Here is an 11,919-nt window from a genome sequence, read left to right as displayed (position 1 = left end):
ACAACCGTGAAGAGGAGTCGCAGGCGCGAACTGGAGGAGGGGGACGCCACGAACGACCTCAGGGCTCACACCATTCGAGTAATGCGGGTGGTGACAGAGAAGGAGAAGTTGTTAGAGTAAGGGACCTGAGAAGGATCTTAGATGAGATGGAGCGAGAGAAGAGAGGGCCCCCTGCATCGGCTGCCCCCTCTCCGTTTACGGCTGCTATCCGATCATCCCCCCTACCTCGGGTGTTTAGGCACAACCCCGACCTTCTATTCAATGGCGAAGCCGACCCGGGGAATACCTTATACAATTTAACACCGAGATGGAAGTCTATCAGGTGCCGGAGATGACCCGATGCAGACTCTTCACGGCATCACTCAGAGGTAGTGCCCAACAATGGTTCTCCAAATTGGGACCGGCAAGCATAAGAACGTGGAGGCAATTGGAGGACTTGTTCGTCAGATAATTTCAGTAGACCCTCCACTATTCGCCTCCTGTGGCCACGTTAGCCAACATCAAGCAAAGAGAGGGGGAGCCCTTGGCAGAATACTTTCATCGGTTCAACGCCGAGGTCCCCAAGGTGAGAGGAGCCAGTGAGGAGACCATCAAAAATTTCTTGATAGCAGGGCTGAAAGAAGGATCGAAATTTTGGAAGAACCTCCAAGCGAGTGAGCCGAGGACCTTGGTCGAGTTCTATGAGCAAGCCGAACCCTTCAAGAGGGTAGAGAAATCGATGAGAGAGCTGAAAATCAGCGAAAGCTATCGAGACAAGAGGGACCGATCCTCAAGCCCTGACAAGAGGAGGAAGACGTATCGGCGTAGTTCGAGCCCGAAAAGTCTGCCCGTGGCAAAGAGACCACTAAAGATTCGGGAAGGCCTTATACAAGCAAATGGCAGACACACACCCCTCTGGTAGCCTCTATTGACCACATATATGCTACATATGTAGGGAAGGGGGTATTTAGGAAGGCAACTCCTCTCACAGAATACAATAAAAGAGACACTTCGAAGTATTGTGCGTACCATGAGGCCACCGGACACGATACAGCTGATTGTAGACAACTAAAGGATGAGATCGAGACTTTGATTAGACAAGGGAAGCTTACGGAGTGGGTTGTCAAGGAGGTTCGAAGACACAGGACGGATTATCATACCATCCCTCCTCCACCCCCAGAAGACAAAGAAAGGGTCCCTCGGGCTGGTAGTATTCATATTATTCTAGGCGGGTCTCACATTGGTGGAGACAGCCGGAAGGCGATGGACAGATATGCCCGGGAAGCAAAGGATAAGCCACTCACCAACATCAATCATCTAAGCCAAAGGCCCCCGAAGCTCTTTGAAAGGGAGGCCAATGATATCGTGTTTAAGGAGAATGATGCAAAATGGGTGCATTACCCTCATACCGATGCCCTAGACATAAAAATGAAGATTGGGACGGTGAATGTTCACCGAGCAATGGTGGACACCGGGAGCTCGGCTGATGTGTTGACTTATGATTCCTACAAAAAACTGGGATTATTGGATAGAGAATTAACCTCAACAGGTGGGCACCTGTACGGGTTCACGGGAAACTCGATCGGAGTGAAAGGGACAATTCGGCTCCCGGTGACCATAGGAGAGGAGCCTCATGTGGACACCCAGATCGCTATATTTATAGGGTTAGACCAGCCTTGTGCCTACAATGTTATAGTGGGCAGACCCCTTATGAGGGCGATGAGGATGGTGACCTCGATCCATCATATGACGATAAAATTCCCAACCCCCACGGGGGTAGGCATCTTGAAGAGTTGTCAATACGAATCCAGAGTCTGCTACAACCATGCACTCAAGGCGGCCGAGTCAAGAAGTGCCTCAAGGGAGATAGCTGAAGCAGGTGAGTGCGACGTCCCTATGGAAGAGGCAGAGGGCAGGAAAAGAACACGTCCCGAGGGCCACGAGACTTGTAATTTGATCTCAATTGAGGAGTTGCCCGAGCACTACTTCGAGCACATGGGAATTCACGTGGAACCACGCCCAGGGGCCTTGCTAATGGAAGCCTCTCAGCCCATCATGTTGATACAAGAGGGGATTGTAGAGGAAGCAAGTGATGAAGAAGAGAGCCCAGAACAAATCGCTGCAAGACTTAGGAGAGGGAAATGGGCACACAAAGAAACAACAATCACTAGGGACCTGCCCGATGGAATCACTCATACTGTAACTGCAACCTCTGAACGCTGGATAAATCCGGCCCGAGCTCACCAGACCAAGCTCAAGGATGCGGAAGGTTTGACAATCACGGGAATGGGAAAATCTAGCGAGGCTCTAGCAGATTTAGACCCGAGAATGCCCCTAATGGTCGAGAGTGCTGGGGCCGCAGAGGACACAATCCCGATCTTGGTAGACCCAAATGATCCCTCCAAGGTACTCAGAATAGGCTCTAACCTAAGTCCTAACTTGAGAGAGGATCTAGCCCGCTTCCTAAGGGAGAATTTGGATGTCTTTGCATGGTCACACTCTGATATGATAGGGATTGACCCAAATGTCATGTGCCACCGGCTCAACTTGGACCCAAAAAAGAAGGGGGTTAGGCAAAAGAGACGGCCGATTAGTGGAGAGAGGGCAGAGGCCCTCAGAGAAGAAGTGGATAGATTAATGAAGGCAGGACTTGTGAGAGAAGCCTTCTACCCCGTGTGGCTGGCCAACCCCGTGCTTGTCAAGAAGCCCAATGGCAAGTGGAAGACATGTGTAGACTTCACCGACCTGAACAAAGCCTGCCCGAAGGACAGCTTTCCTCTACCCCAAATCGACCAGCTGGTTGATTCCACGGCTGGGCACGCATTGCTTAGTTTTATGGATGCTTATTCGGGATATAACCAAATCCCCATGTATGGGCCAGATCAGGAGCACACCTCCTTTATTACTGATCGGGGCCTTTAATGTTACATCGGGATGCCCTTCGGGCTCCTTAATGCGGGGGCAACCTATCAGAGGCTGGTGAATAAGATGTTCAAGCATCAATTGGGGAAGACTATGGAGGCCTATATAGATGACATGCTGGTGAAGTCGAAAGAAGCGAGGGATCATGTCCGCCACCTGGCAGAAATGTTCCAGATCCTAAGGGAGTACAGAATGAAGCTCAACCCCCAGAAATGTGTGTTTGGGGTTGAATCGGGGAAGTTTTGGGGATTTATTGTCAACCATAGAGGCATTGAGGCCAACCCAGCCAAGATACAAGCCCTACTCGAGATGAGATCCCCTCGACGAGTGAAGGATGTTCAAAGCTTAACGGGACGAGTGGCTGCCTTGAATCGCTTCATCTCAAAATCCTCCGATAAATGCCAAAAGTTCTTCAAAGCAATTAAAAGAGCGGGGAGGAATTTTAAGTGGACCGAAGAATGTGAGGAAGCCTTTCAGAATATAAAGAAGCATCTCAGCAGCCCTCCAATGTTGTCCAACCCAAAGGCAGGAGAAACTTTGACCCTATACTTGGCTGTCTCCGACTTTACAATAAGTGCGGTATTAGTCCGAGAGGAGGATGATGTCCAGCTCCCGGTATATTATGTGAGCAAAAGGCTAGCCGATGCCGAGACTCGATACACAAGCCTCGAAAAGCTAGCATATGCTCTGATCCTGGCCTCCCGAAAACTCAGGCCCTATTTTCAGGCACATAAGATAGAAGTGCGAACCTCCTACCCCCTCAGACAAGTGATGCATAAACCAGAGTCTTCTGGTCGAATGTTGAAGTGGACGGTTGAGCTCGGCCAATTCGAGGTGGATTATAAGCCAAGGACTGTGATCAAAGGCCAAGCCCTGGCCGATTTTGTGCTAGAATTTCCCCCACATCAAGAAGTGGAGCCGGGAGCCCTTGTTGTTATACCTAGCACAGAAGAAGTTGGACTGGAGAGACAAAATAGTGCCGCATGGTGGAGCCTATATGTGGATGGTGCCTCTAATGATGATGGAGCAGGAGCTGGAATCGAGCTAATCAGCCCAGAGGCGCACAAGATCAGACGTGCGACCCATCTGGCCTTTCATGCAACCAACAATGATGATGAGTATGAGGCCCTGATCAACGGTCTCAAGCTAGCTTTGGAAATGAAGGTCGAGAATTTGAATGTGTTTAGTGACTCCATAATTATGGTCTATCAGATAAACGGGGGGTATCAAGCTAAGGGGCCGAGAACAGAGCTTTACCTGAAGTGCGCACAGAGGATAATCGCAAGATTCAACGAGGTGAGGCTGGAACTAATCCCGCGTGGGCAGAATGAAGGCGCGGACGAGCTAGCTAAGCTCGGCTCACGCCGCGAGAGCACTTTGCTAGGGACCGTGCCCCTTGATATACAGAGGCAACCTAGTGTGCCCGAGCACGAGGTGGGCAGCCTCAGTAATGAGCTCGGCCCCACGTGGATGACATCTATTCTAGCATACATAAGAGAAGGTTCACTTCCGGACGAAAAGAACGAGGCAAGGAGGATAAAATACAAAGCAGCCCGCTATGTGATATACGACAAGATTCTATACATAAGAGGGTTCAGTGTTCCTCTTCCCAAATGCATATATGGGGAGGAATGCAACTACATCCTAAGGGAAGTACACGAGGGCATTTGCGGCAATCACTCGGGGGGTAGCTCTCTAGCTCAGAAAATCCTCCGTCAAGGCTACTACTGGCCAACGCTGAAAAAAGACGCCTTTGAATTCTCCCGAGCTTGTGATAAGTGTCAGCGATATGCCAATTATTACAACAACCCCGTGGCCTCTCTCACATCCCTCATGAGCCCCTGGCCCTTCTCCATGTGGGGAATTGATCTGATTGGGGAACTCCCGAAGGCCAGGGGAGGCGTCAAGTATGCGGTGGTTGCGGTAGACTATTTCACTAAGTGGGCAGAGGCCGAACCCCTAGCCACTATCACAGCGAAAAAGCTCAGGGAGTTTGTATACAGGGCTATTGTATGTCGCTATGGCATCCCTTACAAGCTGATATCTGACAATGGGAAACAATTTGATAGCAAGGAGATGCGAGATTTTTATGAGCAGCTGGGGATTCAGAAGAGCTTTAGCGCAGTCTGCCACCCCCAGAGTAACGGGCAGACAGAGGCTGTTAATAAAATCATTAAGCATACCTTAAAGGCAAAGCTTGAAGAGAAGAAAGGAGCATAGCCAGAAGAGCTCGCCCAGGTCCTATGGTCTTACAACACTACACCCCGAACCACAACTGGAGAGACCCCTTTCTCTCTGGTGTATGGGTGTGAAGCTATGGTGCCCGTTGAAGTGAGAGCAGGATCTTTTTGAAGGGACAACTATGACTCAGAGGCAAACGAGGTCAATCATCGGCTCTATTTGGATATGATCGAAGAAACTCGAGAAGAGGCTCAGATCAGGATAGCGGCATATCAGCAGAGGACAGCTAGGCATTACAACAGTAAGGTTCGAGCCCGAACTTTCAAGGTGGGAGATTTGGTTCTGCGCCGGGTCATGCCAAATACCAAGGTGGTGAGTCACGGAGTCTTTGGAGCGAATTGGGAAGGCCCTTACAAGATAAAATCGGTGCTCTGGGAGGGAACCTACCACCTCAATGATATGCAAGACAAGTTGATCCCAAGAGCCTGGAACGCGGAACACCTTCGCAAGTATTATCAGTAATATTATTCTTTTCAGACTTAGTATTATCTTCAAATATTCCTAAGTCTCGGGGGGTTGTGCCATATAGGTGCCTCCCTGAGACCACAAGCATGTATTCCTTTCACTTCCCATTATCTATGAATAAACGATTGATCTATATTTGTGCACTTGATATTTTAACTTCTGTCAATAGATTAAATACCCAGTAGGGGACCCCATCCTTGGGAACTCATGCGAGGACAGAACAGTTGTTTTATTAACATGTTAAATCAAGCTGGGCCCCGACCCGCTTGATGCCAAGAACATGAAACGAGCTGGGCCACGGCCCGCTTAGACAAATATGAATACATAGTAGATAAAAGATATGGATAAAGAGGTATAGGCCCGCGATGCGAGCTCATACCCTGGCCCTCAAGACCATAAATGCGACCCAGGGGGCCCAGCCCTCCATCAAACATACTCAAAGTCGCATGATGCGAGGAGAAGACACATGCGAGCTCCTAGTGCGAGCACACCTACAACATCTGCGAGTTGATGCGGGCTTGTTCCACTTGGCATTCTCTTTCAATGGTTGTTTGATTGAACAAATGACACGAGCTGAATAAATTAGGCTCGCAGTGAAGGGGTAACGCTCGCCATAAGCGGCCAGAGTTATGATTACTTTTGGTCAGTAGAAGCATGGTAAGAAAACACAAAAAAAAAACCAGCTAGCACCGTAAAGACATACGCGGGCACAAAAAAATTTACATTTTATACAAACAAAAGTTAAATAAGTTATGCCCCGAGGCAGAATATTTCAAATACAAGCGCGAGGCGAAAGGGGTGCCCGCTTACCCAGTCAAAAGTCTAGTTCTAATTAAAATTACATTAAGGGTTATCAGCCTCTGCTCCCTCACGATTTTCACCAGCGACCTGGGCCTTCTCGGCCGCGAGCCGAGCCTCCTCAACAATTTGGGCATCCCTCTCCATCTCTAGCTTCAACTTGTCAGCATGCCTCGCTGTGCTCGCACCCAGAGCCGCCCAATCGAAGTCAGGAACCTTCTTCATAAAGACTTTCATAAAATTCCAATGATAACCCAGTTAGGCCAACTGGAGATAATGGTGAGACTATTCTCCTTGTTGGAGAGTTACATTGGTGGACTACTGATACAGAAATCGAAAGTGTCTCATCTAAATATGGGACGCTTGAAGAGATTAAGTTCTTCGATGAGAAAGCTAATAGTAAGTCCAGAGGATATTGTCAGGTTGAGTTTTATGACTCAATTGTTGCAGCCTTGTGTAAAGAAGGAATGAACGGATACATTTTTAATGGAAGAGCTTGCACGGTAGAATTTGCTTCTTCGGAGGCTTTATGGAAGATGGTCGTTCCTTATATAAAAAGAAATTCCAAGTCCAACCTCAATCTCAATATGAGACAGAGAAGAGGCCTATGAATGATAATGCAGAAAGAGGTAGTGGAGCGGGAAGAGGAAGCACCAGGAATGTGAGGGGTAGCGGAGCAAGAAGAAGTGTTATGAGGGGCACATGTCTGCCTGGTGGTCGAGGACCTGGTTATGGAGATTTTACAGGTCCTGCTATGGAATATCCTCGTGTCTCTCAACATGTCGATTATTCTATATTTGGCAAGGGAATGTCTGCTAATAGAATGGGGATGATATAGAATGGGGATGATGGGTAGTTCTCGAATGGAGGGACCTCATTCAGGAATGTGGAATGATGGTATACGTGGAGGAGAGGAACACTTCCAAAGACCAAGAGAGTGGAGTTATGGTGGTGAAGAAGGGGTTTCAGAGTATAAATATGGAGAGGGCCATTACAAATTTTCAGAGTCATATGGTGCCTCGCGTGAGAAAGATCGAGAATCTGAACGTGACAGGTCAGGTAACTCTAATAAGAGGCATCGTGATGAGAGGGGTCATGGAAGGGACAGGTATGTTAGGGAGAGGTATTACAGGGAGAGTTACCAAAGGGAGAGGTGTGAGAGGGAGAGGAACGAGAGAGAGAGGTACCACAGGGACAGGTACGACCGGGAGCACCGATACAGGGAGCACAACGATGATTGGGATCATGGTCGAGCTTTCACAAGATATAGGAACAGATCACGTTTTAAGAAGGTAGTGTAGAGACTAAACTGATTATAGAACACAACTGTAGAGATTTCTGAATAAAAACTTCTATTGGGATTAAACTGAAATCAGTGCATACCAGAAATTATTAAAAGAGTCTGACTAACATACTACTACCTAAAACCCAGGTGCACGTCCTACACTATCTCCTACAAACTTGTAACTACTTCAGACCAAGTTTGACTCTACAACGTACATAATTTATTCAAATACAGAAACAAGTAAAAGTACCAGGAACATGTTTAGATAATAAACCCAACACGCTCCCCCTTAGTCTAAACATGTTCTAAATTCTTCGCTCCAAGCAAGCTTCTCATTTTCTAAAATTTAGCCGCAGACAAAGCCTTAGTTAGTATATCAGCACGCTGCTCACTTGTATTGATATGCTTGATTACGATCAGACCTTGCTCAACACATTTTCGAATAAAATGGTATCGCACGTCAATATGCTTACTACGTCCGTGGAAAACTGGATTCTTTGCTAGATCAATCGCAGACCTATTGTCGATATATATAACAACAGGACCTGGTTTGATATCTGAGATCTGAACAAGAACTCGCTGCGACCATATGCCCTGACACGCAGTGATTGTGGCTGCCATAAATTCAGCTTCACACGATGAAAGAGCCACACAATATTGCTTCTGTGACACCAAAGAAATTAAGCTTTCATCAAGATAAAATGCCATCCCACTCGTGCTCTTTCTATCCTCTACACACCCATCCAAGTCACTATCAAAGAATCCTGACAGAATATAGTTTCCACGTCCCTTTATGTATACCAAACTGTAGTGTAGAGTACCTTTGACATACCGACATATTCTCTTTATGGCATTCAGATGCATTACAGTGGGTTTCTCTATATAGCGACTGACTATTCCTACAGCATATGCTATGTCAGGACGAGTGTAATCCAAGTAACGTAACCCTCCAACCAAGCTCTTGTAATGAGTTGAATTTATCAGTTCACCATTTAAATCAGCATCGATCTGCAGGTTGAAGTCCATGGGATACGTCACAGCCTTGCAGTCACTCATGCCTGCATTTTGAAGCACTTTATTGCGTATGCAGTCTGTTTAAGTTTGATGTAACCACTGCCTTGTTCGACCTCCAAGCCCAAGTAATATGATAATCTTCCAGGATCAGTCATGTCAAATTCACGACTCATCTCCCCCTTGAATTTGACAATGTTAGAAACAGTGGTAACAGTGATAATTAGATCATCAACATAGACGCCCACAATCAAAATTTCAGACCCTTCATTTCGTGTGTAAATAGCATGTTCATAGGGACATTTCACGAAACCAGGCTTCAACAAGCACTTGTTTAACTGTGAGTACCAAGCCCGGGGTGCTTGTCGTAACCCGTATAGGGCCTTGAATAATCTATAAACTTTGTGTTCTTGCCCCTTTTTCATGTAGCCTTTAGGTTGAGAAACATAGACTTCTTCCGAGAGAACACCATTTAGGAAAGAGGACTTGACGTCAAGGTGATGTACTTCCCATTCGTTCTTGGCTGCCAATGCCAAAAGTAAGCGAACCATTTCTAATCCTGTGACCGAGGTGAAAACCTCGTCATAATCAATACCATAGCACTGCACGTAGCCCTTAGCCACCAAACGAGCTTTATGTTTGATTACCTCTCCATTTTGATCCTTTTTCAACTTGAACACCCACTTCAAGTCGATTGATTTATGGCCCTTTGGCAAATTTGTAAGTTGCCACGTCTTGTTCTTTTCTATAGTAGTAATTTATGTATTCATTGCATCCCTCCAAGCCTCAGTTTTGACAACTTGTTCAAAATTTATTGGTGCATCTACATTTGTTAGCAGCAATTCATCCTCAATTTCCACTTCCTCAGTGACTCTATAAACGTCTGAGAGTTGTCTCATGCGTCTTGGTTCACTATCAGTGCTGGAACCACTAGAACCTGAGTCTCCTGCAATGTCAGATGAAGAAACAGACCCTGATGTGAATGGTGTTTCTGGTGAGGCAGCACTCTTGGAGTTAGAATTTTCACTAAAAAACTCAGAATTTTCTGGTGCGTGTTGCTCATATATTTCTCGTGCATCAATGTCAAAATCAATTTGAAATTAGAAAGTGTTGATTTGAGTGCACCTATCAGCGATTTGGTTTGCACCTTTATCCCATTTCCAACCTTTTCCTTCGTTGAATATAACGTCTCTGCTTACATAAATTCTTCCGGAATCTGGGTCGTACAATCGATACGCCTTAGTTCCTGGTTCTCGTCCAAAGTGAACTAATACTTTACTTTTGTCATCGAGTTTGTGAGTGAACACGGCTGGAATTTTCATATAAGAGATGCAACCAAAGATTTTCAGAGATTCAACAGATGGTTTGTGACCACACCATGCCTTATACGGAGTTATGTGTGAGAATGCTGGAGTTTGGAGCATATTTTAAGATGTATACGGCATGTCTAGCTGCCTCGCCCTAGAACTGTGCAGGAACTCCCCTTTCCTTAAGCAAGCTTCTAGTCATTGTTGCCACTGTACGATTACGACGCTCTACTACACCGTTTTGCTGTGGTGTGTAGGACGCAGTATAATGCCTCAAAATTCCTGCTTGTTGACAAAAGTCTTCAAATTCTTCAGAACAAAACTCCCCCCCACGATCAGTACGGAACACCTGAATGCTTTGTTTTGCAGAGTTGCTCTCAACCAGTAACTTGAACTTCTTAAAATAATTTAATGCCTCACTTTTAAACTTAAGCATGTAAATCCACATCATACGAGTGTAATCATATACTAATAGCATGAAATATCTATTGCCATCAGGAGTAGAAGGTGAAATAGGCCCACAAAGATGCCCATGTATTAATTCTAATGCATGCTTAGAAGTAAAATGAGAGTGAGTAGGAAAAGGCTTACGGGATTATTTTGACATAAGGCACCCATTGCAAAGCTCTTTTGGTTGATTTATGGATGGAAGACCATGTGCCATTTGATTCCTAGACATCAGCTGCATTGCATTAAAATTGACGTGGCCTAGGTGTGCATGCCATAACCATGCCTTTTCTTCCTCCTTTGTAAGTAAGCAAACTTCCTTGGTATCTTCAATGCGTATTTTGTAGAGACGATTTGGAGAGCGTTTTACGTGCATAATCAGCCTCCCATAACTATCATAGACCCACAAGTTTTCTCCATCCAATACAACTCGATTTCCTTCTTCAGAAAGCTGACCTAGGCTAATAATATTGCTCTTCAGTGTGGGTATATAATACACATCCTGTAGTGCTCGTGTCTCGCCATTCTTGTAAACAATTCTTATTGTGCCCTTCACCTCGATTTGTACCAGAGATCCGTCGCCAAATTTAACCTGCCCCTTCATTTTTATATCCAGAGTTTGAAATTTTTCACGGCGCCCAGCCATATGGTTACTTGCCCCATTATCTAGATACCAGATGTCCTCCTCCAAAGTTTTTGTGTTCGAGCCTGCACCTTCAGACAAGAGAATTATGTCATCTGCACCTTCATTATTCATGGCCATTAAGAGTGCAGGTTCTTCATCATATATTTGTGTTAGATTGGCTTCTCCACGTTGTATTTTGTCCCTCCTTGGTATTCTACATTCAATGGCAAAATGACCATAGGCTCCACAGTTGAAATATTTTAGTTTTCCTCTATCAATTCGTCTTCGACCATCCTGATTATCTCTGTCACGGTGATCATTTCCAACCTGAGACCCACCTCTATTCGACCTTCTCAACCATTCCTCGCGTGTAAGCAGGAGCTTTCCAGTGTTGTTCTCACGTCGTGACCATTCCTGCTCGGTCAAAAGGAGTTGTTGTTCTTCTTTGCTATCACCTTGACTAGATAGTCGTTCCTCGTAAGCTTTTAGCGAGCCTATTACTTCTTCAACCGACATAGTTTCAATATTTCCAAATTGCTCGATAGCTGACGCTATTTGCAGACATTTGGCAGGCACCGCCCTTAGCAATTTTTTCACAACGTATTCTTCTCCAATAGTCTCTCCAAGTGCCCTGATTCTCGCAACCAGGCCATTTAATTTCATGCAGAAATCATCTAATTGATTTGTGTCCTTCATATTTAAAGATTCAAATTCAGATTTAAGTGTTTGAGCCTTTGCTTGTTTGACCTTTGTAGCCCCTAGTGACACCGTTTTTGTTGCCTCCCAGGCGTCCTTTGCGGTTTTCCATTCTGCAAGCGTCAACATCAATTCCTCTGGAA

At 45.9% G+C, this 11,919-nt stretch overlaps 2 protein-coding genes across 2 annotated transcripts; one reads left to right on the top strand and one right to left on the bottom strand.

Moving 5' to 3' along the window:
- Window positions 1-381: 381 nt before the first annotated feature.
- On the top strand, window positions 382-7,016 carry LOC141664511 (uncharacterized). The gene is made up of 5 exons (XM_074470465.1): window positions 382-565; window positions 935-2,385; window positions 2,953-4,588; window positions 4,850-5,041; window positions 6,664-7,016. The coding sequence occupies exons 1-5, from the start codon at window positions 382-384 to the stop codon at window positions 7,014-7,016; spliced, it is 3,816 nt and encodes a 1,271-aa protein (XP_074326566.1).
- Window positions 7,017-8,029: 1,013 nt separating this feature from the next.
- On the bottom strand, window positions 8,030-8,746 carry LOC141664510 (secreted RxLR effector protein 161-like). The gene has a single exon (XM_074470464.1). It carries the CDS (start codon window positions 8,744-8,746, stop codon window positions 8,030-8,032), a length of 717 nt encoding a protein of 238 aa, XP_074326565.1.
- Window positions 8,747-11,919: the final 3,173 nt, after the last annotated feature.

The sequence above is a fragment of the Apium graveolens genome, chromosome 6, assembly GCF_009905375.1.
Source record: "Apium graveolens cultivar Ventura chromosome 6, ASM990537v1, whole genome shotgun sequence".
Lineage (NCBI taxonomy): Eukaryota > Viridiplantae > Streptophyta > Magnoliopsida > Apiales > Apiaceae > Apium > Apium graveolens.
The sequence above is the reverse complement of the archived record's forward strand: the minus strand, read 5'-3'. Positions and strand labels throughout refer to the sequence as shown.

What these genes read in the sequence shown, in the direction of transcription:
- LOC141664511 (XM_074470465.1), top strand. Translation starts at nt 382, where the DNA reads ATGGTTCTCCAAATTGGGACCGGCAAGCATAAGAACGTGGAGGCAATT. An exon ending in ACCCAAATGATCCCTCCAAG is followed by an intron (nt 2,386 to 2,952) that starts GTACTCAGAATA and finishes GCAACCTATCAG; the next exon opens with AGGCTGGTGAATAAGATGTT. An exon ending in CGCAGTCTGCCACCCCCAGA is followed by an intron (nt 5,042 to 6,663) that starts GTAACGGGCAGA and finishes ATGATAACCCAG; the next exon opens with TTAGGCCAACTGGAGATAAT.
- LOC141664510 (XM_074470464.1), bottom strand. Translation starts at nt 8,746, where the DNA reads ATGAGTGACTGCAAGGCTGTGACGTATCCCATGGACTTCAACCTGCAG.